Source organism: Zootermopsis nevadensis, unplaced genomic scaffold (genome assembly GCF_977971745.1).
Source record: "Zootermopsis nevadensis isolate Lab colony 2312 unplaced genomic scaffold, Znev_1.0 Znev_ptg000031l, whole genome shotgun sequence".
NCBI lineage: Eukaryota > Metazoa > Arthropoda > Insecta > Blattodea > Termopsidae > Zootermopsis > Zootermopsis nevadensis.
This window is the reverse complement of record NW_028259163.1, coordinates 153,176-181,060: the sequence shown is the minus strand read 5'-3', so window position 1 is coordinate 181,060 and position 27,885 is coordinate 153,176. Positions and strand designations below refer to the sequence as shown.

General features: G+C 44.4%; 4 protein-coding genes across 11 annotated transcripts; 1 reads left to right on the top strand and 3 right to left on the bottom strand.

Annotated features, from left to right (window-relative positions):
* Positions 1–1,009: 1,009 nt before the first annotated feature.
* On the bottom strand, positions 1,010–4,730 carry Rab9 (RAS oncogene family member Rab9). 2 transcript variants are annotated; one of them, XM_022058413.2, is made up of 3 exons: positions 4,619–4,730; positions 3,086–3,374; positions 1,010–2,547 (listed from the first exon to the last, which is right to left on the bottom strand). In XM_022058413.2, exons 2-3 carry the CDS (start codon positions 3,296–3,298, stop codon positions 2,086–2,088), a joined length of 675 nt encoding a protein of 224 aa, XP_021914105.1. In that variant the 5' UTR covers positions 3,299–3,374; positions 4,619–4,730; the 3' UTR covers positions 1,010–2,085. The 2 variants fall into 2 exon arrangements, with proteins under 2 accessions (XP_021914105.1, XP_021914014.1); XM_022058322.2 differs by lacking the exon at positions 4,619–4,730 and adding an exon at positions 4,458–4,612.
* A 751-nt stretch (positions 4,731–5,481) lies between these two features.
* Positions 5,482–11,746, bottom strand: LOC110826984 (uncharacterized). Of its 2 annotated transcripts, none has more exons than XM_022058194.2 (6): positions 11,313–11,746; positions 8,898–9,060; positions 8,064–8,241; positions 7,212–7,313; positions 6,666–6,870; positions 5,482–6,296 (listed from the first exon to the last, which is right to left on the bottom strand). In XM_022058194.2, exons 1-6 carry the CDS (start codon positions 11,366–11,368, stop codon positions 6,242–6,244), a joined length of 759 nt encoding a protein of 252 aa, XP_021913886.1. In that variant the 5' UTR covers positions 11,369–11,746; the 3' UTR covers positions 5,482–6,241. The 2 variants fall into 2 exon arrangements, with proteins under 2 accessions (XP_021913886.1, XP_087215603.1); XM_087359477.1 differs by lacking the exon at positions 11,313–11,746 and adding an exon at positions 9,313–10,581.
* Positions 11,747–12,336: 590 nt separating this feature from the next.
* LOC110841436 (pickpocket protein 28) lies at positions 12,337–20,254 on the top strand. 2 transcript variants are annotated; one of them, XM_022087110.2, is made up of 11 exons: positions 12,337–12,432; positions 12,679–12,884; positions 13,456–13,656; positions 14,099–14,240; positions 14,336–14,475; positions 15,332–15,452; positions 16,483–16,759; positions 17,642–17,695; positions 17,776–17,890; positions 19,111–19,205; positions 19,700–20,254. In XM_022087110.2, the coding sequence occupies exons 1-11, from the start codon at positions 12,430–12,432 to the stop codon at positions 19,852–19,854; spliced, it is 1,509 nt and encodes a 502-aa protein (XP_021942802.2). In that variant the 5' UTR covers positions 12,337–12,429; the 3' UTR covers positions 19,855–20,254. The 2 variants fall into 2 exon arrangements, with proteins under 2 accessions (XP_021942802.2, XP_021942883.1); XM_022087191.2 differs by having other exon boundaries at positions 12,364–12,436.
* LOC110840996 (myrosinase 1-like) lies at positions 19,660–27,843 on the bottom strand. Of its 5 annotated transcripts, none has more exons than XR_015538047.1 (12): positions 26,395–26,741; positions 25,698–25,828; positions 24,744–24,878; positions 24,541–24,663; positions 23,982–24,165; positions 23,426–23,520; positions 22,864–23,011; positions 22,372–22,520; positions 21,927–22,061; positions 21,659–21,765; positions 20,493–20,873; positions 19,660–19,979 (listed from the first exon to the last, which is right to left on the bottom strand). XR_015538047.1 is itself a non-coding variant. In XM_022086727.2 (12 exons), the coding sequence occupies exons 2-12, from the start codon at positions 26,528–26,530 to the stop codon at positions 20,573–20,575; spliced, it is 1,644 nt and encodes a 547-aa protein (XP_021942419.2). In that variant the 5' UTR covers positions 26,531–26,546; positions 26,754–27,843; the 3' UTR covers positions 20,385–20,572. The 5 variants fall into 5 exon arrangements, 4 of the variants coding, with proteins under 4 accessions (XP_021942419.2, XP_021942206.2, XP_021942296.2 ...); XM_022086727.2 differs by lacking the exon at positions 19,660–19,979 and adding an exon at positions 26,754–27,843 and having other exon boundaries at positions 20,385–20,873; positions 26,395–26,546; XM_022086514.2 differs by lacking the exon at positions 19,660–19,979 and adding an exon at positions 27,393–27,843 and having other exon boundaries at positions 20,385–20,873; positions 26,395–26,546.
* Positions 27,844–27,885: the final 42 nt, after the last annotated feature.

The window sequence follows — 27,885 nt, the reverse complement described above, 5'->3', positions numbered from 1 at the left end:
ATGCGACACTACACGAAGATCAGAAACCACAGATTTGATTCACACCTCTCCTAATTATATTAAAAGATATGACATTACTTAAATGGGCAAAAAATGTGTTTTAAACACCATAATTCAATGGAAGAAGAATACCACAACAGGGGTGTGTTTTAAACAGAGCTTCAGAAAACTTAATAATAAATCCAACAAAGTTGGATAAAGATGGCTGCCTTCTGGGTTGTGTTCAGTAGTCTGGCGGAAGTTTACCGAAATTTCAGAGAGATGGAGTCAGCATGTACCTCTGAAACGTCTGTATACTTCTACCAGACCAAATGGCACAACAAGCTAGGAGACAGCCATCCTCAGACTCGCTGCCGCAAAAACTTCAAATCCTACAGAAGTTGGATACAATGTATTTTAGTGCCTGTATTCAATATCCTACTTAAAAGGGCATACAGAGAAAGACGGCAGTGAAGAAATGTCTTTGGTAGAACAGAAATTACATTCACAGCAATATTTTTGGTAAAAATCTTGCAACTGTTAAATTTACACACAAGATCTATTAATGTCTGCATAACAATGTAGCACAACTTACTTAACAAAAAGAAACGAATTAATTAAATCTGACTATAACAGCAAATGACAGAAATTATCACAATTTAATACTTTCACGTCTATCAGACAAAGCACACAATGCAGCTGTTTAATTGGAGCAATGTTTGCAAAACTAGAGCTTTGAATGAGACGTAATTATGATTGCAAGTTTTACCGAAAATCTTAAATGACTAATACTTCTACATTTTACAGAGTATCACACGATGACGCAGTCTACGTTAACGATAAACAGACGACACGTAGAGCTACGAAGCCCACTAACAGTAACTTTACAGAGTTTGCGTTATGCCAAAAAGCACTTTAGCTGTCATATGAGGCAAGATTCCTGAGACATGCAGCGAAGAACTAGTGAGGCACGTGCGTACTTCAACAATTAACAATCACAACATGAAGCGTGACATCGGAACTTAAAATAAAATACCAATGCACTGGTAGGTACTTTGTGAAGTCACAAGACTAGAGACCATGAATACTTTGAAATGTGTCATCTGTAACACACAAATATAAAGGCCAAATAGCAGTGCCACAAATACCCTGACGAGCTTACATAGCTGTGACTATTATCTTACAGAAGAGGAGACTCCATGTATGCAAGCTGAGAGTGCTCAAGATACAGAAACCTACAGATCTTGAACCTCATTTCCATAACACATCACACAACACTGAGATACAACCAGAACAAGAATTAGCAAAGGCCAATTTCGGTAAGAGGTGCGTCTTACCCGGTCAATTTCTACTGACTTTCAAATGCATTAATTAAGAATGTCACTGAAAATACACTTCTGACTATCTACTATTAAGAGTACAACGTTATTTTGAGACGCAACTGTGCAAGGCGACCAATCCATTAGAACAAGCATCCATAACCATCAAGTGACGCAATTCTCAGACATCAAGAGGGTCTAGCTGCCTCAAATGTAACAAGTTAGGAAATGTATGCATACTGTATGTAATAACGTTGTTTACCTTGCCAATACTTTCGAAGCTGTCTCATGAACAACATAAAAGAAGTGGCGTGGCTGATCAAGCTCCTGCAATATAAAACTTGATGAAAATCAGTCAAATGGTTCTCACGTTACGACACGGCACAAAAATCCTTATTATACTTAAAATACTTTAATTATCTTGAAGACAATGTCTAAATATGTTGGGCCCAATAATGTTTCACGTGTCTCCACAACTTTTAAATATATAGTGGGCTGTGCTTGAGATGAACGTAAAGTGTACCTACATCTTCATGTGAAGGATCCACCACTGTCGCAGTTTCCGACAAAATTGGAATGTTTCAAGAGACTTCAGTAAAATTCCCCAATATCAAAATTCAAAATAATCCACTCAGCAGTTCTGAAGTTGTTACAAGTAGACAGACAGACAAGCATGGTGAAGCAAAGCTCACATGCACATTTTTTGTAATATCACTGCGAATGCATCTGAAACTGCGATAAACATCTATGATTAATCTCTTAAAGACGTATATCAGTCACGTGACCACTATTCAGTATTACTACCGACAGAAAGGCAGCAGGACGACCTCTGCTCCGGCTGCTGTCGCTGCAGATCGACCGTGTCACCAATATAAGGTCGGTCCAATTTGGCTTCTAGCTGTGCCCAACTCTCCACAGCCAACGAGAAGGCTTCTTCCACGTTGGTTGCATCTTTGGCACTCGTCTCTACGTGGGGAGGGTTCCCGTTCTCCATGCACCAGGCTCGAGCTTCCTCACATGACACCTCACGCTCCTCACTCTCGACGTCCACTTTGTTACCCACGACTAGAAATGGAAACGTTGTACCCTCTTTTACATCGGCATAATACAGAAATTCATTCCTCCACAAAGCGAGGTTACGAAAACTGGTACGGTCATCGATTGCGTAAGTTAGCAGACAGATGTCTGACCCTCGATAGAACGGAGTGCGAAGGCTTTTGAATCTCTCCTGTCCAGCTGTGTCCCAAATCTGAAACAAATTAGCAATTGCTCTGCAGACCACATTAAAGTACAATTATAAAACATAATCATAACTAACCAACCCATATGCATCCATCCAAATCCTTTTTGTGGTGGTTCCAAAACTTACGTATTTTGCATCATTTAACCATAACTACTAGCATGTCTAACACCAGCAAAATCAAACTTGTCGAACATTGACCAGGCATCTTGGCATTTGCTAAGAACTAAAAAAATTATTTGGCACATTGGACTACGTGCACATGTAAAAGGGCACAAGTAACACAATGTTTAAGGTGTCAAAATGGAGTACTGATGGATTCTGTGCTTAATTACATTAAAATTTAAGAGTTCTATACTATTACATTTATGGGCCGGTATAGCTCAGTTAGCATAGTGACTGGACAATGGGGGTTCAATTCCTCTGCATCCAGACCGGTTCTGGGGCCCACCAAGGGCATGATGCTGATCACTCAGCCCCATCTAGTGCCAAGATCAAGAATGAGTACTGAACTGAATCATGATTGGTTATCAGAACTTCTACTCACCTGAAGAGTGTACATTTCTCCATTTATCTCAATATCTTTGTTCAGAAATTCCACTCCGATGGTGTGGAATGAGTGTTCATCGAAATGATTGCTAACAAAACGATTCATGAGGCATGATTTACCAACGCCACCATCGCCAAGTATGACCACTTTAAGAAGTGTGTTTTTGCTAGGCTGCCGCATGTGCCGGCCTTGGAAGCTCGGTGCTGCCATCTTATTTGTTTCTTTAGATCACAATACCATATAAATTAGGAACTGTGCTATATGCACCATTATTTTAGAAAATTACCTGCAATGAAAGCATTACACACTTCAATACAGACCTCTTACTTCTGTGACTGAAATAACAGAAGTCTTATGATGATTAGATAAAAATATGTGTCGCTTGTTACCATCCATAAGCAGTGGCTACAATGACAGTATGCCAGGTTTGTCTGTCGGTTAGAAGGTCTCATCTCTTAAGGGTGCTTGGTGGGTTTTGTGGTTAGGCATGGCAATAGTGAAGTGAATGCACAAAAAAAGCATCATGAAACCAAGTCCATTGCCAACAGAATGGGGTATGAACTAAAGAATTTCTGCAGGAAAATGCACCAGCACAGATGGCAGGCAATTTAATGAATACTATATGGCCTGTTTTTGAGAAATCAATAGAGGACTACAGCTGTAATATTCCCTTGATCTGAATGCCTGTGACATTTACTTGCGGAGAAAAATTCAAACAGAAAGTCTACACATACATTGTAAGATTCCAGGTTCTCACAGAGGCAAGTATGAAGATAGCTGTCATCAGGGTGACCCCTGATTATGGAGGTAGCAAGCTCCTCTGAAATATCAGTAAGCTTCTACTAGACTACACAGCCCAACAAACCAAAAGTCATCATCTGCAGAAATAAACCAGAGAAGTTTCATAACCCAACATTGAGACACAGAATTTGTGATGCATGTTGGGGGCCACCCCATTCGGCAGCTGTTGATAATCACATAAGCAGCATTAGTGAGAACATTTTTCAAGCACGGACAGAACCTCCAATCAGACAGTGTGGTAGCGTGTTGATAAATTATCCAGGAGAAGCCACTAACCGGCCGGCGTTCCGGTCTATGTAAAGGCAGCAACAAGAGCATAAAGCGATTAATGAACACCTTACGCTTTCTTAATTGTCTCGAAGGTATATTTTACGAAACCGTCGATATTCTGCAAAGTGATTAGAACTACAAACATCATTGAATGACTGCCCCATTAACATGTGTCATTACATAAACCAGCTAGAGCAAAATAACTTTATATTTTACACGCTGCTATTGCAAACGAGGTTATGTAATTTATATGAACTAAAAAACCCTATTGTAACCATATCGCGTAAGATTAAGTCACCTATTTGCTGTGAACATCTATCCCCTATTTACGACCTCTGGCCTCGCCCTTCGCTGTCAACGATACACGTCAATAGTTCTACTACCACACTAATTCTCCAGCTTCATCGGTACCCACAACCTCTCACTGAACGACAGCATAACAAAAGACGAATTACGCACCTCTCTAGCAGTCAAGGTACCTGCGCCATAGATTATAAGGCAAGAATAAAGTACCAACCACAGCTCATAAAACACGTGCACCAAAGGAAATAAATACTGAATGCGTGAGAGATGATTGTAGACATGCATGCACAGAAAATGAAACCACGGAAACAGAATAATAGATTAGAACAAAATTTATTTACATTCCGTAGATCCTTCACAGGCTCAGGTTAAGGACGACGAACATGTCACAGCATAAATACAAAACTTCTCATTCAAATATAAATTACATAGATGGACGTTCTATCGGTTGTAGAGCATTTCAGTAATAAAAATTATATTGGAGTAGTGCACCCACTTACCTGTAGATTAGCTGTCTTCCCACTGGTTACGCAACTGTAACTCCATCAACCAAGAGATATCTCGTTAGCACATGCATAGGAGGAAAGATGAGGGTGTGGTCACATTTTATTACCTTTTCATGTTCCATTCAAACTGAATGGGCAGAAACATGAGTGCACACAATTTCAAGTTATGTTGTACATATTATGTCACAGTGTCTTTCTACATATTATAGCAGACAACAGCAACTAGTTCAAGTAGTGCAGATTAGTGGCATTACATTGGACAAAAGTTCCATCACTTTACAGTGACACTTTTTTGGTACACTGTTAATTCCTCTCATTTGCACTCGCTGGATGGGGTATGACGGCTGCCCAGGCCAGGGATACCAGAATCACACAACTTCTTTAAATTCCAATTACTTGTCCAATTCACATTGAACTGAAATCTCTACTGCTCCAACTGTTTGTGTTTCTGTTCTTATTGTTAATACATCTTAATTACCATAAGCCTTGAAAATGCATTTAAGCCGATTAACATCATCATGAAAGGTATAGTATTATTTCCAACAAAGACAATAACATAATAAGCATGTGCTTACAAGCCCTGGACACTGTTATCTTCTACAGACGTGCACTAAGACTGAAAAGGAAATAAGGGTAGGGCTGATGGGCGCTTGTTTTCTTGGCAGCAATAAAATAGCAACTGGGTCAAACTATTTGGAAAAGATAAGTTCTCTGATCATAACTAGAAGTTACTCATGGTTAGGCCTAAAGCAGATGGTGCTGCATGCGTTCCAGCCGGAAGACCAGGCCACAGAACACACAAGTCCCCTGCAATTTGCATCAGTCATTACCATAACTGCTATCAACATCCACTGCGGACCAAAATATTAAAACGCAATTCCAGAAATGACATTGGTAACAGTAGACACCACTACATGCTCAAATACATTTTTAAAGGTTTTATGTTGAAACATATTGTTTATTTACTGGAAATACTGTTGCTGGCAAACTTTATAAACATTTGTCCTGTATTTTGTTTAATATTATCATATTAAATGTTTTAAGTAACACTGAAGGACAGACATTGCCCCAATTTCTTTCCTCTTCACTTAAAGAATACATCATAATGTGCTCTTCATCTCTCTGCAGCAAAAGACAATTCTGGAAACTTCACCATGGAAACGCCATACACGTTCACACTGCATCATGATGATAAAAGCATGGCAGTGTCCTTTCTTCACACCCGTTGCATTGGAGTCTTGGTCCAAAGTAGAGAAGTGCAGCAACATTGCCTCTACGACAGATTCACTTGTGACACCTCGCACGAAATTCCGCCCTTATCACAGAAGCTGAAACAACACACATTCATTTTGTGACAGTGGAAAGCGTCACAAGAGTTGAATGTCGTATTCTTATTCCAGGTTTATATTTTGTGTACAGTAACAAAGTTTCTTCACACTTCAGCCATGTTCACATGAGACAACAGCGCCCTGCCCCCTCTCTTTTCATTATGCCACTTATAGGAGCTGGGGCAGCTCTGTCTAGATAGTGGCTGTCTGGGGGGGAGCAGGGTTCGATGCTGTACAGGGCCAGGGGACTTTTCCTAAGGAAAATGGCAAGTGGAAATTTGGTAACAGGAATCAATGAAAAATGTGTCAGCAAGGAGCAGCGTTTTGTGGAGACGTTCCTCGGATTGCCACCAAAGTATTGCGACTTACCACTTGTTGATATGAGCATTCCTACGGAAGCCTTCGAGCTCCATATATTGGTTGGCTGTAAGGACGCAGCCCCCTGGGAACGTGATCGCTTCTGGGATTGTGCGAGTACGTAACTGCACTGGCACTCCTGATGCACCCTGCCTCACTCCAGATGTCTTGTCTGTTCTGCCCTCATTTGCACGAAATTCCTCCAGCCAGTCAAATGCTGCAATAAAGCCAAGCACCTAATTAATTTCGCCCTTCAAAATGAACACTGTAGAACAGCTCCTGATGAAGATTTTTCTGATCAATGATTCATTTAAATCAAAGGTGCCAAATATTTTATTTCGTTCTTTATCTTTTACTTTCGAAACTACGTTGCTGCTTGCTGTCTGCACTAAGAGTGACAATGTGTAACATTGATGATGGAAGCAGCAAGGACGTATGAAAGGTTGGTAAACTTCTACCACATTATGTGGTCCTATAACCCAGTAGACCGCCCTCTTCGTATCCACTGCCACGAAAACCTCAAATCGTACGGAGCGTGGCTCGTTCCAAAGGTCTCACCTATGGGTGGTTCCAGCTTCTTGGTGCATGTGTTGACACAACCATTGTAGCAGCACGCGTAACTGCTTGTTTCATTGTCCCTTGCTCCAGATGCCTCAGTCTCTATAAACAGGAGGGAAAAACTTTTTTTCTCTTTATGTATTTGTATGTGTAAAGCCACAGCAATATTAGTATTATATAATGGGGAGGTCACATCAGTAGAACCCCCATTGCATGTTACGGACTGTCTTACACAGGTGAACTTACCAATTCAATCAATCCATTCAAGGTTGGATTTTTACATCACCTTCGCTGCGTCTAACACGTGCAAGCAGCTGTTTTAACCCTTAATTGTGGCACATCAACAAAAGCATTTATAATGATAAACGCGCATCATTAATATCTCTCTATATAGTCTGTTGTTAAATAAGCTAAAAATAAATAATGAATTACCTCCCTTTATTTCACATGTCGACGGAGATATTTACCAGAGACCTAACAGCGACATGAACAATATTCTTCACAAAGGCAGCGTAACTTATTTCAATATTAAACACTTACAGAAAATATGAGGAAATGTATTTTATGCCCGTGTACATTGCACAAATGAACAATGAAAAATCACAAACAATGCATGTGACGTAGGCATCACGTACGATGGATTTTATCATTTGGTAATCACTTGGAATGAAAAGAAAAAACTCTTCAAGAACCTGCAGTTGTTGTGTTGTATGTTCTGTCTTCATGTATTCTTGCGGCAGAGGTGGCAAAAATTTTGAACTGCACAGTAAAATTCTCAGAATTTAATCTGTTGCGCACTTACAAAATATTTTGAAGCGTTACAGTGTTCAGTGCTGTCCAGTCTCAGTTTACCTCTTCCAGAAGCACAGTCCACGTCGTCATTACACAGGGGGTGGTCGCAGAGAGCTGGTTCAATGTGATGCAGACTTGGGGGTGGACACAGACTGTTCGCTCCTCCTTCTGGCCTCCATATTGCGATGTCATCGTAACTGTGCTCCACCTTCCATTTAGAGAAGGAGCGCAATTCCTTCTGCAACATGAAAAGGCAGTCAAGGGCAGGACGAGCCTTGGGAACAAAGAGGGACCCTGGGAAATCAAAATTATACCCTGCAGATTAGGTAGCCAGTATCCTACCAAACACGAGGTCATCAAGGTTAGGATTTGTTAGCCCCTCTGCAACCTCAAGACATGACACAAAACTTTGAAACATGCCTCGTTTTATTGAAAATTACTACATCTGAGGTGAGAGGTCACTACATACAATGATTCTAAATTCAATTAAAACTGGTCACGCCCTCTTTCGCCCGAAACAGCGGCAGTGCTAACCTGCTCGCACACTGGGGTTGTGGGCTCCAAATACTCTCAAGGCAATACGTTGTTCTGTCCTGTGTAGGCAGAGGCCTTCAGTTGGGCTGAGGAGGTCGTTCGAAGTTTACCGACGTTTCAGTAATCAGGGCGATGATGATTTCCGCAGCTCGGAAAAATAAACACGACAGAAGAATGGAGCCAAGGCAAAAAATGTTCCTTTCGGTGAGGATATTACAGGAACAGCTACAAGTCAACATTTGCGTGGCCGGTCGAAAGCCTGTTTGCGATGAGTGTACGGCTTCACTGTCTAGCCTGCCCCGCGGCCGCGCAGTCCGGCGGTCACGACAAAGTGGTCAGACTGTGCACGACTGTCGCTACCTGCGCTGTCAGCTCGAGCTCGTCCTCCGGGCCTCGGTCCCTTTCCACGACGTCTTCTGTCCGCTGTCCGGGGCGTGGCCCTCTCGGCCGATGCCCGTGTTGCTCGGCAGTGACGACGCCGCTCAGGAGGATCCAGGTGATGGCGGCCAAGTGCCACGCGTTCCTGATCAGACAAAACACTCATTAGCACAGCGTACTGTAGGGTTCCGACGGATTTAACCTTGCATGCCTTCTACACAGCGCGCACGAGGGCTCTCGAAAATGCAGGGAAGTGATTTTTGCGTTCAACTTTGTCGCAGAACGCACTGTACAAGCAACCCACACGCACTTCGCCTAGTGCGTTGCGAGGCGTGGCGCGTTTTCACGGGGTTTATAGGGCCGACCTTGAACTGAGCGCGAAGAAAGGCGACCGAACCTTTGCGATTCGGCGGTCAGTGGAGAAGTTGAAATGAAATAGGACCGACTCTCGGATTCAGCTGCAAAAAATTGGCTAACATCCGACGTTTTAGCAGATCGCGATGAAAGAATGCAGTAAATCTGGCGTAGTTCGCTTGCCAGCATAGCACCGGGACCTGAACCCAGTACAGTTGAGCACAAAAACTTGCAAATGCTGGGGCAAGAGTCCTCGTGTCTCCGTCAAGGTTTGCGCGCCAGAGACTCTTATCAGCAGAGGCGACTTCAAGTTTCGTGCTTATCACGCAAGCTGACGTTCCTTTGTTCCGGGCTGGCGCCATTTTACATCGCATTGTCTGCGCGTGTGACATGCGCTGTGAACTTCTGTTTACTTCGGAACGTGCCTCAGTCGACTTGGGTGGGAGCAGAACGCCAAGGCTACACTCGTCCGTCCTTCGTGACTTTCAACGCAGCTCCGGGATCAAACCCGGTCTCTGATTTGTCCACGATTAACAATGACGACACTAGCTGATGGAGTACAGTCACTACGATCAGTCACTACTGCCTCTTCGCGTTGCCATGCGACAGCGCTTCAAATCAGGCCACAGAGAAAACCGAGGTCCGCTGTTCGTCTGAGAAGACAGAATTTGCTCTTGGCTTTGCGACCGTCGTAGCTCCAATCTGCATAATTTATTCAGTGCGGAGGCCACGCCGCCAACCGCGACCCGACCTCCACCTCGCGAATGGCAGCGACGAGTAGGAACAGCTGTGCACACGTGCGCTATCAATTGTCTACGCACTGCCAAATCTCAAAAATACTTTTTAATGTTTATTCCCTTCTTAAGCCACGACGTTTCAAGGGCTATTTTATTTATCCGCCGCTTTGAAATATTTTCCTTCTCTCCTTTCTTTCTTTTTATCTTTCTAACTAACTCAAGGTTCATCTTCGCCCTTCTTCTGAAAAACCACGATCAAAGAAACAACGAGGCATTCTTTACGGCAGGCGGGAATTTATTTAACGCAAAAAAATGTTGTTGCTCACACGAGACGCCAATCGAAGCATCGAAGAGCAGACTCGAGCTTCGTGGGTCACGAAATTCGAACAAGTCGTGGGACGATCACCACGAATATTTCGTTATCAGACACGCAGAGGACGGCTCTCAGTCGATACTCGGTATTTTGTTGGTAGTGTTCTGAACCTAGGAGCAGACGTCTCTCGAGGCTGTCATTTTAACAGCGGCGGAGAGCCTCAAAACTGATGAAGGTCACATTTTACTCTAACGCTGACTGTACAACTCTCGCATGGCGTGACTGTCTACCAGACTACACGGCGCCGCGAGCCACAGGATCACGCAATTCGATTTCAAAATCGTTTCAAGATGCTGCATTGACCTCCGAGGACATCCGAATGGGTCCTCTGTGGGGAGCCAGAAAATTTAACTTGCTCGGCACAGAGGGAGGGGGCACGATTCAAGAGAGAACCAGGTCGCCTCCCTGCATTGCCAGGAAAATGCATAAAAAAGCACCCCCCCTGATAATGGTGGCAGCAGGCACCTCTGAAACGTAGGCAGACTTCTACCAGACTACACGACGCAGGATTCGTAGCCCTGATGATGGGAGCGGCAATGACCTCCGAAACGTTGGTAAAGTGAGTGTTCCATTCAAAACGCTGCCCCAGGCACAACAATTGCATACGAATCGTGAAGGGACAGGATTCTTCTCGCAAGCAAACAATTTCCGCGCCTCCACGTTTGCGCACCTGTCGTAAGCAACAACAAACTTCCTATTTTCGGTACATCAGAAGTCAAAAGTCCGCAGTTGTATATACCCTATCGACAACGCAGTCAATGCGGTTCAAATATTCAAAACGTTCCTGGCAGCCATATTATTATTACGCTAAAATGTTGTACGCATCTCTTGTTTCTACTACGGCTGCAAGATTAACAAGTCCGTTGTTTTGCTATGTACAACAGCACACATCACCTCATTTTAGCTGACCAAAAAGATAACATTCGCACTTACCGGGCTGGTACTACGTCGGTCCGCATTTCCCTCGTGTCGCGTCGAGCTTGCGCCATTGCTACAGCAGCGACAACCGATGGCGAGTGACTGAAAATTCGCGAACAGTTGACTGACGCGCTGCCAGCCAGTCGCGTGCCCCGGACTCAGAACCGGTCAAACAGGAGGTCGCGCGGGGCAGCTGCCAACATGAGGCACTTGCAAATTGTCCCCCAGACAAAGGGGCCTTTTCTAATCGCAGACTTGCCTGTGACAAATCACTTGAGCGCATTTCGATTGGAGAACTATAAATAAATCGATGCTAATACTAGTAGCTAGAGTGCGAGGTTGTAAATTGACTGCTATCTGGCGGCTAAACGTGAGAACTATACCATATAAGTCATCCAACTTTAAGACCAAACATTTCAAACTCGCCATCGCCTACTTTTACTAAACTACGCTCAAACGACTGCTGTCCTTTGGGCTGTTGAATCGTGTAGTCTGGTAGAAGTTTGCCGACGTTTCAGAGGTGCCTGCTGCCTACAATGTCACTGCCCTGATGCTGGAGGCAGCACGTACGTCTCGAACGTCGGTAAAAACAAAATGGCTGACGGACGAACTTGCAAGCTGGAGTGGACTACAGTATCAAATGTTCGGGGGGGGGGGGGGGAGGGGGGTCAACCTTTTTGGCAACGCTGTTCTTAGCGGAATTTCGGAGGACAACATGGCGACCGTGCAATTCCTGAAAACTTTTTTCTTTGTACGTAAATTCATGTTCAGTTTCCAGCAAACACTTCAGTTAATTGCGGAGTGTCAGCGATTCATTGACACAAGGAGAGGTTCGTAATAAAATATTTACGGCCTTCATAAACCAACGTCATAAAACCCAATAAGTTTTGTTGCTTGTAAATGTTTGTTCCTTTTGTCGTGTAATTTGTTTCCGGAACTTGCATGACACGGGATCGCTACTTGGAATCGTGTCGTGTCGTCACGACATCCAGAAAGCACCCCGCATTACGTAAACGTATTTCATGCAACGCTAGCCTTACTCCAGTTTTCCGAGTCAATTTAATTCGTCCTGAAGAAGCAGGGAGTTCAGTTCCCTAAAACGTCATCATTGCAAGTAGAGTTCAGCAAGCGAATGGTATGTGAGTACAGCAAACCCGTTCTGCAAACTTGCATTCACGAAATTGATATATTTTGGCGTCACAGACCAATTTAATGCGAGGCTTAATCCGCCTTAAAGGACACAGAAAATCAATCAGAGGCTGAACGAATTTCATCAGCTGAAGAAACCGAGAAGGGCGTGGCCCCAAGACGGAAGATCTCACTGAATCATCAAATGCAAAGATTACGCGATTGCGTCATGACCACGGCGTTCGTGTTTCAGAGGCCCGCTCCAGAAAGCAGCGTCAACAAACGTCCGAAGCAGATGCCTCGCCGCCATCCGGGTCCTAGGGGGCGCGCAGCCGCCCACAAGAACTCCAAGAGGACATTTTGTGGAACGGCCTTAGAATTCGTCGCCTTGTTCTTAGGCCAGTCTTCCATCCACGGTCTGAACCACCTTGTGGCAGAAAAGAGAACTTTGCTAGAACGGTGAGTTCAGAGTCTGCCCACCTCCCGCCTAACCTAACCTAACCTAACCTATGCTGCAGTCTGGTTTCACATAAATTCGCGTTTGTATTGATCTAACATTGTGCAGTCTGCAGTTCGCCTCATAAACTGATACAAACATATTTCTATATCAATGTCCGCATTGCCACCGCGGAACATTTATTGCCCGGAAGTCCATTTGACACACAACCTCGAATGTTATAGAAAAAAAACTATTATCCCTAAATTCCAAATCTTCACTGGGCCTCGAACCCAGTTTTTGGATTTGTAACTTTGCTCCTGTTACGTCACAGACGAAACAACTTTGTTCTTGGTCGCGTTTTTCATCTTGATCAGTTACTCACCTTCAGAATCCACCCTCACCGGGACCCGAACTAAGGACACTTTCCACCTTTCCAAAACCTCGCCTTCTTTTCAAGTGATAATCATGCCAATTTTGGTGCAAATCGGTTCATCCATCCTCGGCGTCGTGTCTTTTGGCGAAAGACGGGTCTGTGGTCCTTCAGGCGACCACCAAAGACCCGGAGGAATCTCTCAGTTCTGTGTGTCGCAGTTTCGTCTGGTCGTCCATCGTCGTCCTGGCGATCTTCGGGTCAGTCTGGGTGAGCTTTGACATCTGGAGACACTACGACGGCAGTCCGTCAGCCATCTCCATGGAGAGGAACTTCATGGACTGGACCACGGATATGCCATCCGGCACGCTGTGCCCGTCGGACAGAGTCGACGAGGAAAAGTTGGAAGCCTACGTCGACAGGTGCAGTAGAATTCTCTTGCCACGGCAAAACTTCCCAAATTTCCCGGTTAGCGTACTTCTTCGTAAGTTGACAGCTGGAAGAACCCAATTATGAACGCGGCCGTCTCTAAATTTTACCAGGGCATTCTGAGTCGCTGTAAAGTGTATTGACACTACCAGCGAAATCGCACAAGCCGGATTGAGGGTGTGATCGGACCCTTCGACCTCCACGCCCTAAACTCGGGTCAGCGCACGTTTTTACGAGATTACGAAACAAGACAGATCTTATGGTGACTTCTGTGGCCCACTAAACTGATTTTGGTCAAATTTTATATCTGAGGCCCTTCGGCTGTTCGTTAGCAGAGACGGGAAACGTCATTTACGTCCTTGCATGAACCACGAAAACAAAACATAACCAGGCTACAAAGGGTTTGGTATTTCTGGTTTTTTCTTTGCGTTTTAGCCTGAAAGACGTTGAGGATAAAGAGAAGGTGAAGAATTTCTTGCGGATGCTGGCCAGTGCAACTTACGAAAATTTCAAGGATATGACAGACATCCCGAAAAATCCCATCAAGAGCGACGAGTACTTGAAAGCGATACTAGAGGTCAGTGTCGTCGCGCGTCCACAGTTAAAGGAACCAACAATTTTAACAATGGCCGCCACTAAACTAATTTCTATGCATTGTTCACGCTGCGTTAGATAAGGAAGGACCTGCATTACCAATATTTTACCTCTGACGCATCGCGGGATCCCAACAGCGTGGCCAACGTGGTCAGCGTGACGGAGCTGGGAGTCTGTTACACGTACAACACACGTGTCGCAATTTACAACAACCCAGAGTAAGTTTTGTACGAAGTTTGTGTCTGAAAGCAGGAAGTCATGTGCAATCACATTTCGAAATACCCTGTTGAATTCGATTGTCTCGGTAATAACCGACAGATGTTAACGCCGAACAAAGCCGAGCACAAGCGAGTGATTAACTGCCGATGACGTAAGCGGTTATAAGTTACTATTTACTTCTGTTGTTACGATCTCAAGTTACTTTCAGTGAATTGTGTATATACAAAATTAAAACCCTGCCATAAAATCTGATGTTATATGTACGAGGGCATGTCGTCTGCATTGTTGTAACTCCGCCACCATCGTCAGTAATTTGAAATTCCAAGTTTCGGACGTGAGTTTTTTTTTGTTACGCTTCAACAAAAGACTAAAATATACTCAACAATGCGATGTTGATAGTTGATTGATTTTTAATTTGCACATTTCATGTTTTGCGATCACTCATCTATTCGATGTCTCGCGGCACACAGGTTGAGAACCACGGTGTTGGTCGTTGCGCTCGCCGTCTTCAACAATTTTGTCAACTTTCTCTTCCCGCGAGAAAGTTCAACGAAAACAGTATACAGGGTGTTTCTAAAAACACTGAATAACTTCAGGGGCATGTTCTTTGCACAAAACAACGAACCTTTCTGCGTTAAGACTCTTCATCTTTCAGTCATGAGCCATTTTACTGGAAGAAACAGGGAGAAGTCCAAACCCGCCAACCGTGTTCATTTGCAAATCGTTGATTCAGACGTTACCACGCCAGTAAATCATGACGAGACAAAAGAAGACACGTCTAATCAGACACCACTTGCACCATCTGCCACATTACAGCACTGGCACATGTTACAAACTTGGGTTCTTATTTCGCAGCTACTGGGCACAAAACAACTGGTCCATTGTCCCATATGACACGAACAAGAAGCTCCAAGGTCATCCAGTCACTGGCCCTATGAAACTGAACCTTATTGCCATAGAAGGAAAAGATGTGATGGTGAGTCATCAGTTAATAATGCAAAATCCCCTAAAGATTTCCACGATTTCTGCAAACACTCAACACAATTCAGACATTTGTTAACTGAACGTGTCTGTTTTTGAGATCACGTGAATCCACCGACGTCTCAAAGTCACTGTACTAAGTACCAACCACCAGACAAAATATCTTAGCAACATAGCAAACTAACGTAGTAATTAATCAGCCTACTTACTAATTCACTGTGTTACTTAACGAAGTAGAGTATTTTTTTTAAAATGCTGATAGGTGATCTGGTGGGTCAAGAAAGCAGGGCTGTGGAGTCGGAGTCAGTAAAAATGTGCTGGAGAAGTCTCAGACAGCTGTTGGAAAGATATGCAGAGGTTCTATAGAAGTTGAGCCATTAGTAGGTTTGGAGTCGTTATGCGCAAATTGTCTTGTCATCGACAATTGCTGGAGAAATCCTGGAGAGGTCCTGGAAGGTTATTTGGAAGTCCTTAAGCTACCGACACCTACTCAGACCTCGATATAAAATCTTAAGATCAATTTCTATGCCGTGTGAGTCGCCGGCGGCCTCACGCTTAGCTACGTAGTGTGGGAATAATGCTTTGTAACTTTGGCTCCAGTACCTTAGGAATAAAACTGCCTAGAAATCAACCGATTTCTGCAATAACCATTAGACATATATTTATAGGTTATAAGTCTAAGGCACTTGAAGAACGGTTTGTTCCCAGTACCCAGTATAAGTCGAAGTAGGCTGATGATTCACGTGGTGGTGATGAAATCTCTTATGGTGCCATTTACTATTTTAGTAGGTTTACCCTTATTAGTACAAATTGAGCTTTTATGAAGGAGTCGGGGTCGAAGCCTGAGTCAGAGAGTTTAGTACCGACTCCGCAGCCCTGCAACTCAGAGGATAGTACCATTTCCACAATGCTGGACTGAGTTAATATTTCAGTTTTTAAATACACTGGGGCAAAACAGAATTATCATATTCAACTTACCTCTTGCTTCTGAGCCATTCATGCACTGAGGACTTGTGTGCGCGCAGTTCTACTACCACAGTCCATATGACGTGCTGGATGCATCCAACACCAAAGTGAGCATTCCTGAAGACAAGATCCGGACCGTACAAGTCAAGGCCCTGTCCACCCACACAACTGCAGAAGCACAAGCACTCAGCATCAAGCAGAGGAAATGTCGCTTTCCTGATGAGAACGACCTAAGAACCAGCCCCGTGTACACATTCAACTTCTGTCGGATGGAATGCCGCAGGCGAATTGCATGGAGAAAATGCAAATGCATTCCTCACTTCTATCGCAAGACAGGTACACAGTTTTCAAAGCAAGTGTCTTGATCATTGCATGCTGTTTAGTTACCGACTGGCTTCTTGTCGGAGCGCAGTCTTTACATTTACAATTCTGCACAGGAACAAAATTCTGTGTTTACGTAACTCTCAGCATTCATCTTACAAAAAGCATTTCAGCTAATATTAATCACTTCTGATTAACCTTAATCACAATCCATGCCATGGGAAAGTTGTTTCTGCAGTCCTCTTATGCACTTCAGTTTGTTTGCAAGTTCAGAATAACAATGGTTTGAAAATGTCATCTATAAGAACAGTAAAATATTTTACCTTGAATCTCTATGGCACAGATGTACGAGCAAACACTGGGCTCCCATACTCCACACGAGTAATCTCGCGATATACTTGTAAGTCATGTTTCCCTTTGAAGATTGCTGTATTCTGGGTTATTGCGCCGTGTAGTCTGGTGGAAATCTACCAGACTACCCGGCGCAAAACCCGGAAGACAGCAATCTTCACACTCGCCGCTGCGAGAGCCTCAAATACTACATTCTTATTTGTATTTGCTTTTCATTCAGCAGCGTCACTTACTCTAATTTTTCTGGACTGTGAGGCCGGGTGGGCTCATCGGTAGACGCCGCTGTTTAAATGAAAAAGCTCTCTTCAGGGATGGCACATTTGTGACTGCCTATACATAAGGTCACATGGCATCCCAACCCAGAACGTCATCACCTTCGCTGCCATGAGAACCCTCAATCTCACACAGCGGTCAAATAAAGATGCTGTTAGATTCTTATGCAATGTGCATCTGTCTAAAGCCACCCAAAGACAGCGTTTGTATTCTCTCTTGTATTTAAAAACATTTCAAACATTAAGAGTGCCTCTGTGTTTTCACCTGTTTCAGGACGAATCAAAGTTTGTGACGTACACGGAATGCAGTGTCTGGGAAAGTACTCAGGTACAGTCAACCATTATGATTAAGTACGGGAACATTTTCATATAGTCACGTGATTCAGATCGGTGTGTTTCTGTTGACAGAACTACTGACCAAGCTCGTGGACCCAATAACTGGAAGGAAGTATCCTTGCAATTGCTTGCCTGAATGCGATCAAGTCTCGTTCTACTTGGAGGAAGAAGATGTCAAGCCAAATATGTAAGTTTGCTATTGATGTAAATGTGAGACCCATCTTAGTTCTCGTTAACCACGTAGACCAATGCGTCGGAACAGAAATATATGCACTGGGACATATTTCTTAGCAGTCATTCAAGTTTGTCCTTGTTTCTCCTAGACTTGTAACTTTTTCACAATGTGTGATTTTGTTTTCCTACCTCAAGAACACTGGTCAATATGAAACAGATAATATGACTTACTGACATATTATGATAGAAATTCCAGTCAAATTTGACACCCTCCTCCCATCCCCACTACCACAGAATGTCAACACATCAGGAAATGTATGCACGGTGTCACAGTTCGCTCAGTGATCTTTGACCCCCACACCAGAGCACCTGCGTCCCTGTCAACAACTCCCAAAGAGCGATTTTTCCCTCGGATGAAAGCAGATGGACTCGACAAATGGATTTTTCCTCGGAGATTTCATAATTTTACTTCGGGTTGCTTGGCAGTGGAACTCAAATCATCGGGCGCGAACAACAATTAAATTTAATTACTCTGATTTGTTGCACAAAAATCCAAATTACTTGGTATAATAAATCAGGGGGGAAAGTGAACAAATTTGAAATCTTTATGCTACAACAAAGAGTTTTGTAGGATGCCAGCTCTAAAATTAAGTGCTCTTTAACACTGCTTTGTGAGGTTGCACCCAAGAACACAGCGAGGAAAGTAAATTTAGCAGGAAATGAATTCTGTGTTTAAGTTCTGAGCCATGGAACAGTAAAATAATTACAGGCACTGAGGTGAGAATGCACTTAAGGGGTAAGGGCTCGAGAGGATGAGAACAAATGCCACTGAAATGGAGTTTTGGAGAATAGCAGACAGAAGATTAGACGTAACATTATTGTTCACAAAGAACGGGTATTGCAGAAGAAACTGCAGTAAAAGAACAGATGAAAGGCAGCGAAGTGTGAACACGAACGACAAAGAATGTTAGAGTAAAAACCTGTCCAGAGCAGAAAGCTTTAAATTGACTGCTAGGAGGAGACTGGACGATGGTAAAGTGAGGGATAGTAGTAAATCTGAACGGTGTATGAAATCTCTTCTTTCACTTGCCTCTACGGCTGACCGTCGCTTTACGCTCATGTCCTCATACCTTCATCATGCATCTTCTCTAGCTTCCATTACATTGCATTTCTGGAGAAAGTCAGTGTTAAATCATTAATTAAAGTAGGCCTACTTGCATTGTTCCCATTCAGATTAAAGATTGGAGCGTCCGTGGAGTGTGGCATACAGAATTATCCCCGAATGCGGCTGAAGAGAGATGTGATCTTTGGGTTTGGTGATCTCTGGGGTGAGTCACTCTAAAGAACTGCTCTGTTCTTTAGAGCTTATCAGTCATAATTTTGTCACAATACTCAGAATTATGCATTGAAATAACCAATTGGTTGCATTGCTACCTCTAAGCATGCGCTCAGAACAAAACTGATCCAACACTTCATTTACATTTCAAGCGAGACGACGGGTTATGCGATGAGAAACAAAACTGCTGATGGCTGCCTTCTGGGTTGTTGCGCCGCGTAGTCTGGTAGTTTACTGACATTTCAGACGTTGAGGCTTCCTCCATCATCAGGGCAATGACGTCTCACTCATCGCCCTGACGATGGACAGGCATCTTCAGACTCACTGCCGCGAAAACCTCAAATCCTACTTAGGAACAAAAGTGTTGGTTCGATTCTGCGTGCCCTAATACTCTGATTGTGTAGGCAGGAGGCAGCACAGATTTTATATTTGTAATTTTTATAAAATGTGTGCAAAACGTTTATTAATTTCAAGCTCTGTTTGCAGTGTCCATTGGGGGCACAGGAGGCCTGTTCCTGGGCTGTAGCGTACTCAGCATCATTGAAATATTTTACTTTTTCACGATCCGCCTTTTCATCTACATCTTGGAGATCCGTCGCGGGACACGGCCAGTGCTCCAGCAAAAGCCAGGTGCATTTTGAGAATTACTAGATCTGGTCAGTTTGTTTATCGTTAATGGGCTTCTGAGTCATCAGGGTTCAACACGCTCTTACGAAATGGAATAGAAACAGACGACAACTGTCTAAACTGACAATCCCACAGAAACCTAAAATAATAAATGGATTTGAAGAGTTCTGTCTTCTGGGTTGTTGTGCTGTGTAATCCTGGTAGAAGTTTACTGACGTCTCCATCATTGCCCGGTTGACAGAGCCAGTAAGCACTTCTGAAACGTCGGTAAGTTCCTACCAGACCACTCGGCACAACAACCCAAAAGGCAGCCATCTTCAAATTCTTTTACATAGTTCATAGAAATGCCTCAAAGTATTACATTATAATTTTTACTAAGTAAAAATAAAAATAAACTTTGTGTGTAAAGTGTAATTTCTTCGTAAGTTCTTAACGCGAAACGCTTATGTTTGTGACAAATCTGCTTTGTATTCGGAAGTTTTTAATGTTAAACTAAATACCATTATATTGGACTTTGTGGTCGACAGAAAATGAGAAAACTTGCTTCACAAACATCATCTAAGGAAGTTATATTCTGCTACATTTGGTAAGTTCTGTTCCCGAGTTTAGGAATTTACGAACCAGTTACTAATAATATACACACTTTACTTACGCATGAAAAGTCCTTAAACTCCAACTTCACTGATTTCATAAAAAACAACACTTCGCCAGCAGATCGATACACGGTTCGCGTCATAACCTGAAGATGTAGCTACTGCAGGTCAGTGTCGCCAACCACACAGCGAGGAACTTCCTACTGCAAGGAAACAAATTTCGTCCGCTGCTGGCATGGGTAACATGTTGCGTTGGGGAGGAACAGTTATTCGTTGCATATTCCATTGTAATCTCCGACGAAAATTCTGTTTCAACCCTCAGAAAAGATTCTGGCAACCGACGTCTTTTGATAATTTCGGAGAAAACACGAGCAGAACTCTTCGGAGTCCGTTGACGATTTGGATCGCTGAAATTAACGTGGTACAGCCCAAACTTCTCTCTGTGGAAAGCCAAACAAAAAGTTGTATTAGACAAAAGCTTAGTTTAAGAGGTGGTTGATTTTTAGCAGATGGCAGTTATTCAGCCGATTTTCTTACAGGTCAGGCCAAACTGGCTCCTGGCATATTTTATTAAGACCCCCATTTTAAATTCCTCGCATCTCCTTGTGACTCTCTTTTCATTGAGTTTTCCATGGAAAATTTTGTTGGCATTTCTTGCTTTCTCAGCGTGTTACAAATGTCGCTTGCATTAAACTTCTTTTAATAACGTAACAATACTGTGTGGACAGCAAAAATGAAAAAGTCCTCGTTACGTAATTTTCGCAAGCTCCGGTGTTTTAATGACATCCACAATCTTTGCTCCTTCTTCGGGGCGAAGAAAATTTTGTTTATCGGCCATCATAAGTCCTCACCTTTAGCTACACCCGAGGGTGCAGACGGGGTCTCCGTTCGGCATGACTGAAAATCAGTCACTAACTTGCAGCGATTTTTGCAACAACAAAAATAATTCGATAAGATGTCTAATTATGGAAATACAAGGATTCCTGGTACTCTGAATGGCTTTGCAACAAAACCTTTCATATCCAAAGTAACTGAACTGTAATAAAGTTAGTTTGCGTTTCTAGGAAAATATTTAACTTGCAATTTTTGAGTTTCGTTGTGAAATGTAATTCAGTGCACGATGAATTAGATAGAGACCTCTAGGTCCAGAAGTTTAACCTTTTCCAAAAGATATATGCGAGGTTACATGATTTATCTGTTGTTGTTCTTACACCCTCGGACTTACGTGTATCCGTGACTCCACTCCATGTTGTCGATGAGACTCCAGACCGTGTAGCCAAACACATTGCAGCCATCTTGATAAATTGCCTTCAGCATTTCGCTCATGTGACTCTGAACACAAAAAATGGCCGACGTGACTAAAGACATAATTTATAAACCGAAGGGAGGGGCCTCTCTAGCCAAAAGTTCTCCGGCATAATTCAGGGGAATTTGTAGAATCGTGAAATTATTGCATAAATTTTTCGGGCCGAGGTTCCGTAATTGCTACTTACGACAATGTACTGGCTTCTGCGGACGTCGTCCAACTGCCCGCTGTCAGGAAACCCATTTTCCGTAATAAACACTGGCACGTTGTCGTATTTATCCTTGATCCAAGCCAGCAATTTTCTTAGCCCCCAGGGCACCACCTGTGACAGGACGCAACCCATAGAAAGTGGACTCTGCTAAATTGTCTCTACCTCAGACACTAGAGCGCGTCACGAAGAATCAAAGGACCACGCGCCTTCCATTTGGATTAAGACAGCCATAAATGTTGTTCCCTGTTCCAGTTAACTCCTCCCCACAAACCTCCAGCCATTTTGATCTCAGCATATTACGCGAACCTGAGAATATATCAGATGAGCAGGGGTACCAACTTCATAGCTACAAATGTATCTTGTGAGTATCGGTAACAAAACGAGAGCCATAAACAATGTTCTTACGGAGCGACGTCTTTACCTTGACCACCTCCGACACAGACGTCGGCCAATTCGCGCTGACAGTGAGATTCACGTAGTCGCCCTGAGACTTGGCCGCTTCGTCCAGCGGCAGGAGAGCGTTGGCCAAGCGGGTGGAGTAGTAGTTGAGGCCAAAGAAGTCGAAGGTCCCTGTAACGAGCCCTTTAATTGTTATTACTGTGGGCCTGTAGGCCGGAGTTCGCCTCCCGAAAGGAGCGCGAGGCACGAAACATCCTGACGCAGACTGAGGACATCGATGTGCACTAACTCGCTCGAAGACTAATTTTAGAAGATTTAGCCGTGTTTCGGGTTATAGTATTTTCGGTCAGGATGACATGACTACGAGTTCGCAAGGCCAGACTGCGGTAGGAAGTCATTTTTCCTAAGAGGATCGTCGAAGTTCAACGGAGAGTGACGTGTTTTTGCATCATCACCCCTTCCTCCGTTTCTAGCCTTTATTTACCTTTTATTACCTTCAAAATCCTTCACTTACCCCTAATAGTCGAAACTTCTTCAGGACTGAAGTGTCTCAGATGTGACCTGTTGAACCCCTGCGCGGCGCTCACTTGGTCCACGATCTTTCTCAGCATCTGAGTGTAGTCTCCTTCCGAGCTGTAGACAGGATGCGCGAACAGACCGAGCTGAAGCAAGAGCAGCGCCTGCTGTGATGGCCGAAACGTCGCTTCTTTGTCCTTCCTAACAAACGCCCGGTACTGAGCTAACGCAGTTACCGACAAAGCCTCTGAATAAGTTATGCATGCTTTCGCAGTTTTCCTCAAGTTAATTAAGAACGAGACGCCACGCAGTGCTCAGCTCTAAATCCTTCTGCGAGACTTTTAAGAAACTCCACCTGCGGCCAGCGCTCAAACTATTTTAGGACGGAGACATTTTCGCACATTAAAATATGGCGGGTAACATGTAATTGAGGTTTTGAGGGCGGTGGTGGAGGTCCACCCTCTTGACGGAGGCAGCAGAGGCCTCTGAAAACGTCGGTGAACTCCTACCAGAACACACGGCCCACCTTCATCCAATCGTCTGCCTGCGCGAACACTCACCACCAACTGGATCGATGCCTCTGCCACTTCGACGTCGGCGCTGGAGTTCGTCATTGGCTCGAACCAATGGCTGCACAACGACAGACCCAGCCTGCCTGAAACACGAAAGGCCCTCACATTCTAAGCGCGTAAAAAGCAAAGACAGAATTGTTACGAACCCTCAGAAGTCCAAGTTCGTCTGAATCATATTATATAAGGATTCAGTCCGTACCGCGAAGAAAACACCACACTTCACCATTACAAAGATCGACTCCTTAACGCTGTTTAAGGAAATAATCGCTGTTTATAATGAGACACGCGCTGCGTACATAATATTTAAACAGTCCGTACCGCGAAGAAAACACAACACTTCACCATTACAAAGATCAACTCGTTAACGCTGTTTATGGAAATTATCGCTGTTTACAGTGAGAATCATACGAAACACATAAATACAAAATGAATATTTATTAACTGTTGAATCAGGTGGTGCATATAGTTACCACTGGGCTTTAAAGGGTTAATCACTGCACTGCTCATGCGCATTAGCTCTGCTGCGTAATATTTTCCATCCTACCTTCCTGGTCGGCCTTGAACTTCTTCTCGTACAGGCGGTACGCTTTGGCGTGGGCCCTTATCAGGGTGTGGGCGGCGAGGTAATGGCCTACGCCCTTCGCTTCCACTCCTGGGGCGAACGGCCGCGCGGCATTGTAGCCCAGAATCACGTTGTACGGCTCGTTGATGGTGATCCACCATTTGACCTGCGCACATCACCAGACCCTGAGACGAACTGCGTCTGAGGAAAAGCTTTCGTTTTTCGTTTCAAGGAACTCCGACATCGCTGATCCACAAAGGAACTCGTCTTTGTGTTCACAGAGAGGGACATTAAAGATTTATCCAGGCTTTCGGCAAATTTTGCTCACGAGCTTCGGCTTGAGTTTGCGGTCCGATAAAAAAAAGTCTTCTTCTGATTAGTTGAAGCTTCTGCCGTGACGCTCAACAGAGCAAAGGAAACAAAAAAGGTCTCTGAATTCTGCCCCGACACACGGAAGTCCGACTTCGAAAATCGGCCACGACACACAGCTGACCAATTAACAAGAGACAGTGCAAAACGCAAGGGGGGGAAGGCGACTCACCCTGTCGCCGAACGCCGAGAACAAAACACGAGCGTAGTCCTCGAAGAAATCCGCCATGACAGGATTGGTCCAGCCGCCCAGGTCCTGCAGAGGCTGGGGCAGGTCCCAGTGGTACATCGTCACCTGCGAAACGAAACCGTCCTGCGACTTCACTTCCGTCGTCTTTTCTCGAGTCGCACTGGCGAGTGGCGCCTCGTACTTACCACTGGCTCAATGTCCTTTGCCCTCAGTTCCTTGATCAGTTTGTCGTAGTATCCGACGCCTTCCTGATTTATCGCGTTCACGTGTCCAGTTGGCAGAATGCGAGGCCACGAAATTGAGAACCGGTAGAAATCCGCCTGCGCAGACAGAACCAGTTTCAGACAACGAACGATAATCAGCCCAAGATGCACGACAAAGCGGCGTCTAATTTTGCTGGACGACGTCACCTTGTTCGGGATTTCCCCGTCCGATTGTGCTTCAAGGCAACGTCGAGGCGTCACGTTCTGAATTTGCCTCGGTGGCACTCAACGCGCGACAGGAGTCACGTCGACTTCCTGTCGCAAGCCGGAAGTTTGCAAACAAGAAAGAGTTCGACCTTGTCTGACTTTTGTGTAATCGCCAGCGAGTTTGATTTACAGTCTCGCAGTAACGCCCACAATCGCAAGAGGATTGCGATGTATCGATACAATTCTTTTCCTCTTTGCCTTCGCCTAATCCTTCGGTCTTTTCTCCACTCGCCCTACTTTTTTTAAAAAAATTCTTCCGCAGGAAACGAAAATGTAAGCAAGAGAAAATATAAATAAAATACCAATTTGTATAACTTACTCAACGATTTGTGTCAAAAATTCCCTTTGAAACATTCTAGTTTTAATCTCATTGTTTAAACTGCGGCCATGTTTGTATTTTAACACACACAAAATTTTATGGACGCGTGGGCCATCTTTTACGTCACAGCCCGAACTGCCAACTTCGCAGTGCAAAGTTTCCCGTGCAGGGGAAAAAAACCCTCGGCTGATCAACAAATTCCCTGACATTAGGGAACCCGATCTGGGTTTGTGTTATCTGAGCAGATTATTAACCGGATCGATCGTCTTCATAACAATCGAAAGATGTCCGACTCCGGAGTCGAGGACGACATTCGATTTCTCTCGCACCAATCAGCTGACTGTCCTCACCCCCAACTCCGTCAGCGCTGACACATCCTGCTCGTACTGGTGATACGAATCGGCAGCCACGTCACCCGTCGCCCCGTCCACAATGAAACTTCCTTCGTGCGCGTACGTATCCCAGATGCTCGGTCCTTTACCTGCACGAAAACAATCGATTAGCACACAGCGCCCGCAGCGGGTCCATTTCAGAGCTCGGTTAGTGACGTCATTCTTCGTGTTGGCATTGTCCGCTACCTGTAACTTCAATCGTACAACTTTTAAAATGGACAATGTCATAATGACAAACTTTTTAATTGTGTTTCGACAACGAGGTCACTGACGTTATCGAGGGGCACATGGGAGAAAAAATTCTTACCATTCTGAATTTTAGTGGGAACTGATTACTGACACGAGTAGGAGGACACCGGATGATAATATTAAAATCACATGTCCTGGTTTTCCTCGATTTATCGTGGTAAAAACGTGCGATTGAATCTCTATCTATATTACTGATTAAGAAGATGGCTGTCTTCTGGGTTGTAGCGCCGTGCATTCTGGTACTGGTATACCAACGTTTCGGAGGCCCTTGCTGCTTCCATCATCATGAAGGCGAGTCTGGCAGAAGTTCGCCAACGGCACTACAACCCAGGCCGTCAGACAGCCACGGCCAAGAGAACCTCAGATCCCAATTTGCACAGAACAGACTTCGTTAAGGTCGCCATACCATACTCGTTCCAAGCGCCTTCAATCTGATACGCCGATGTGGAGGCACCGAGCATGAAATTTTCTGGGAGCGTTCGGTTGAAGCCGCAAGCCGCTCCCACAAGGACGCCGCAACACCAGAAGAATCTGCTCGCCATTCCGGAGGAGAGCCACCTGAAGAAGTCAACACAATTGAAGGGCTTTAGTCGAGGCCCCTTCGGCTGTCTCTCGTTTTCATTCTCTCCACTGCAACGGCAGCCAGCGGGGTTCAGAGCCGCAGATATCGGCTGACAATTATTCACGAAACTCTTTACTTTCAGCTGACGACAGCGTTTAAATTTGCATATTATCAGCTCTGCGGCCATGAGCAGGCGGACTTACCTGTGCGATGTAACGTTGGTTTCGAAACTGACGACGGAATACGAAAAAATAAATGCACGACTTCTGATTCTCTTTACAATTTTTACCACAATGTCTGCTCTGGCCGACAAGATGGCGGAGTACCCGGGAAAAAAGTTTTCGTAAAGAAAAGAACACGTCTGAGTTCACGACCTACATTTACGAAAGGCTCATGAACGCGTTTGTCGTGTCGAAATCGCAGTTTAGTTTCGATAGCGACGCAGCGTTTCTCGACCTAGGGCACGCGTGCCACTGGTGATACGCGAACTAGGTAAGACAGTCCCCCTGCCCTAGAAGAACACAAAATAATTTTCTTAAAATCCCCCCCCCCCCCAAACTCTGTTGACGGAACAAAACGAGACACAAAATTTGAATGTCGTGAGGATCTGTTGTCCTCGCGCGCGACGTTTCTGTGTTTGGTGCATCCGGTATTCGACGACGTACAATCCGAATCGCGCTCTCAGATCGTGGAAAAACTTCCGGTCCTCCGTTCAAGACTCAAAAAAACAAAAAGAAAACCTCGCAGCTTGCAAAATCTTTGCGACAACACGAAACTTCCCGAATTAGCAGTTTCTGCCGATCGACGTTTCGACCTGGTTCCTTAAATTACGTGTCTGTTACCTGTTTCTGGGGGCCGCTCCTGGAGTGTCGATCGCGCCCAGGAAAATGTCACAAAATTACCTGAGCTCGGCCTCCGCGACACGACAAATAACTTTCTGTTAAATAAACACGACGACGTCTTAAATAGAATGCGATAAGACCAATTTTCGTGTTGTTAAATGTTCAGGCGATGGCGTAATGAAGTCTACATTCATGGCCTTCAGCGCTGATAAATGACTCATTCCGAGGGGCACCCCCCATCTCGATGATTACGGACACTCGCAAATTTCCTCGTGGCTTTTCTGTTGACCAAAGACACACAACACATAATTGGACAAAGAAATTACTTTTCCCGAATGCCGTTGGTTTGCGTCTTCCTCCCTCGTACGCCCACACGACGTTTCGGCCGTTTGGCAAACGCGCAGAATTATGAAGACAGAAATCACGCGTCTCAAACCTCAAACTTTGCCAAGGACGAGCCTATCACTTTTAATATTATCAACATCGAAGAGTT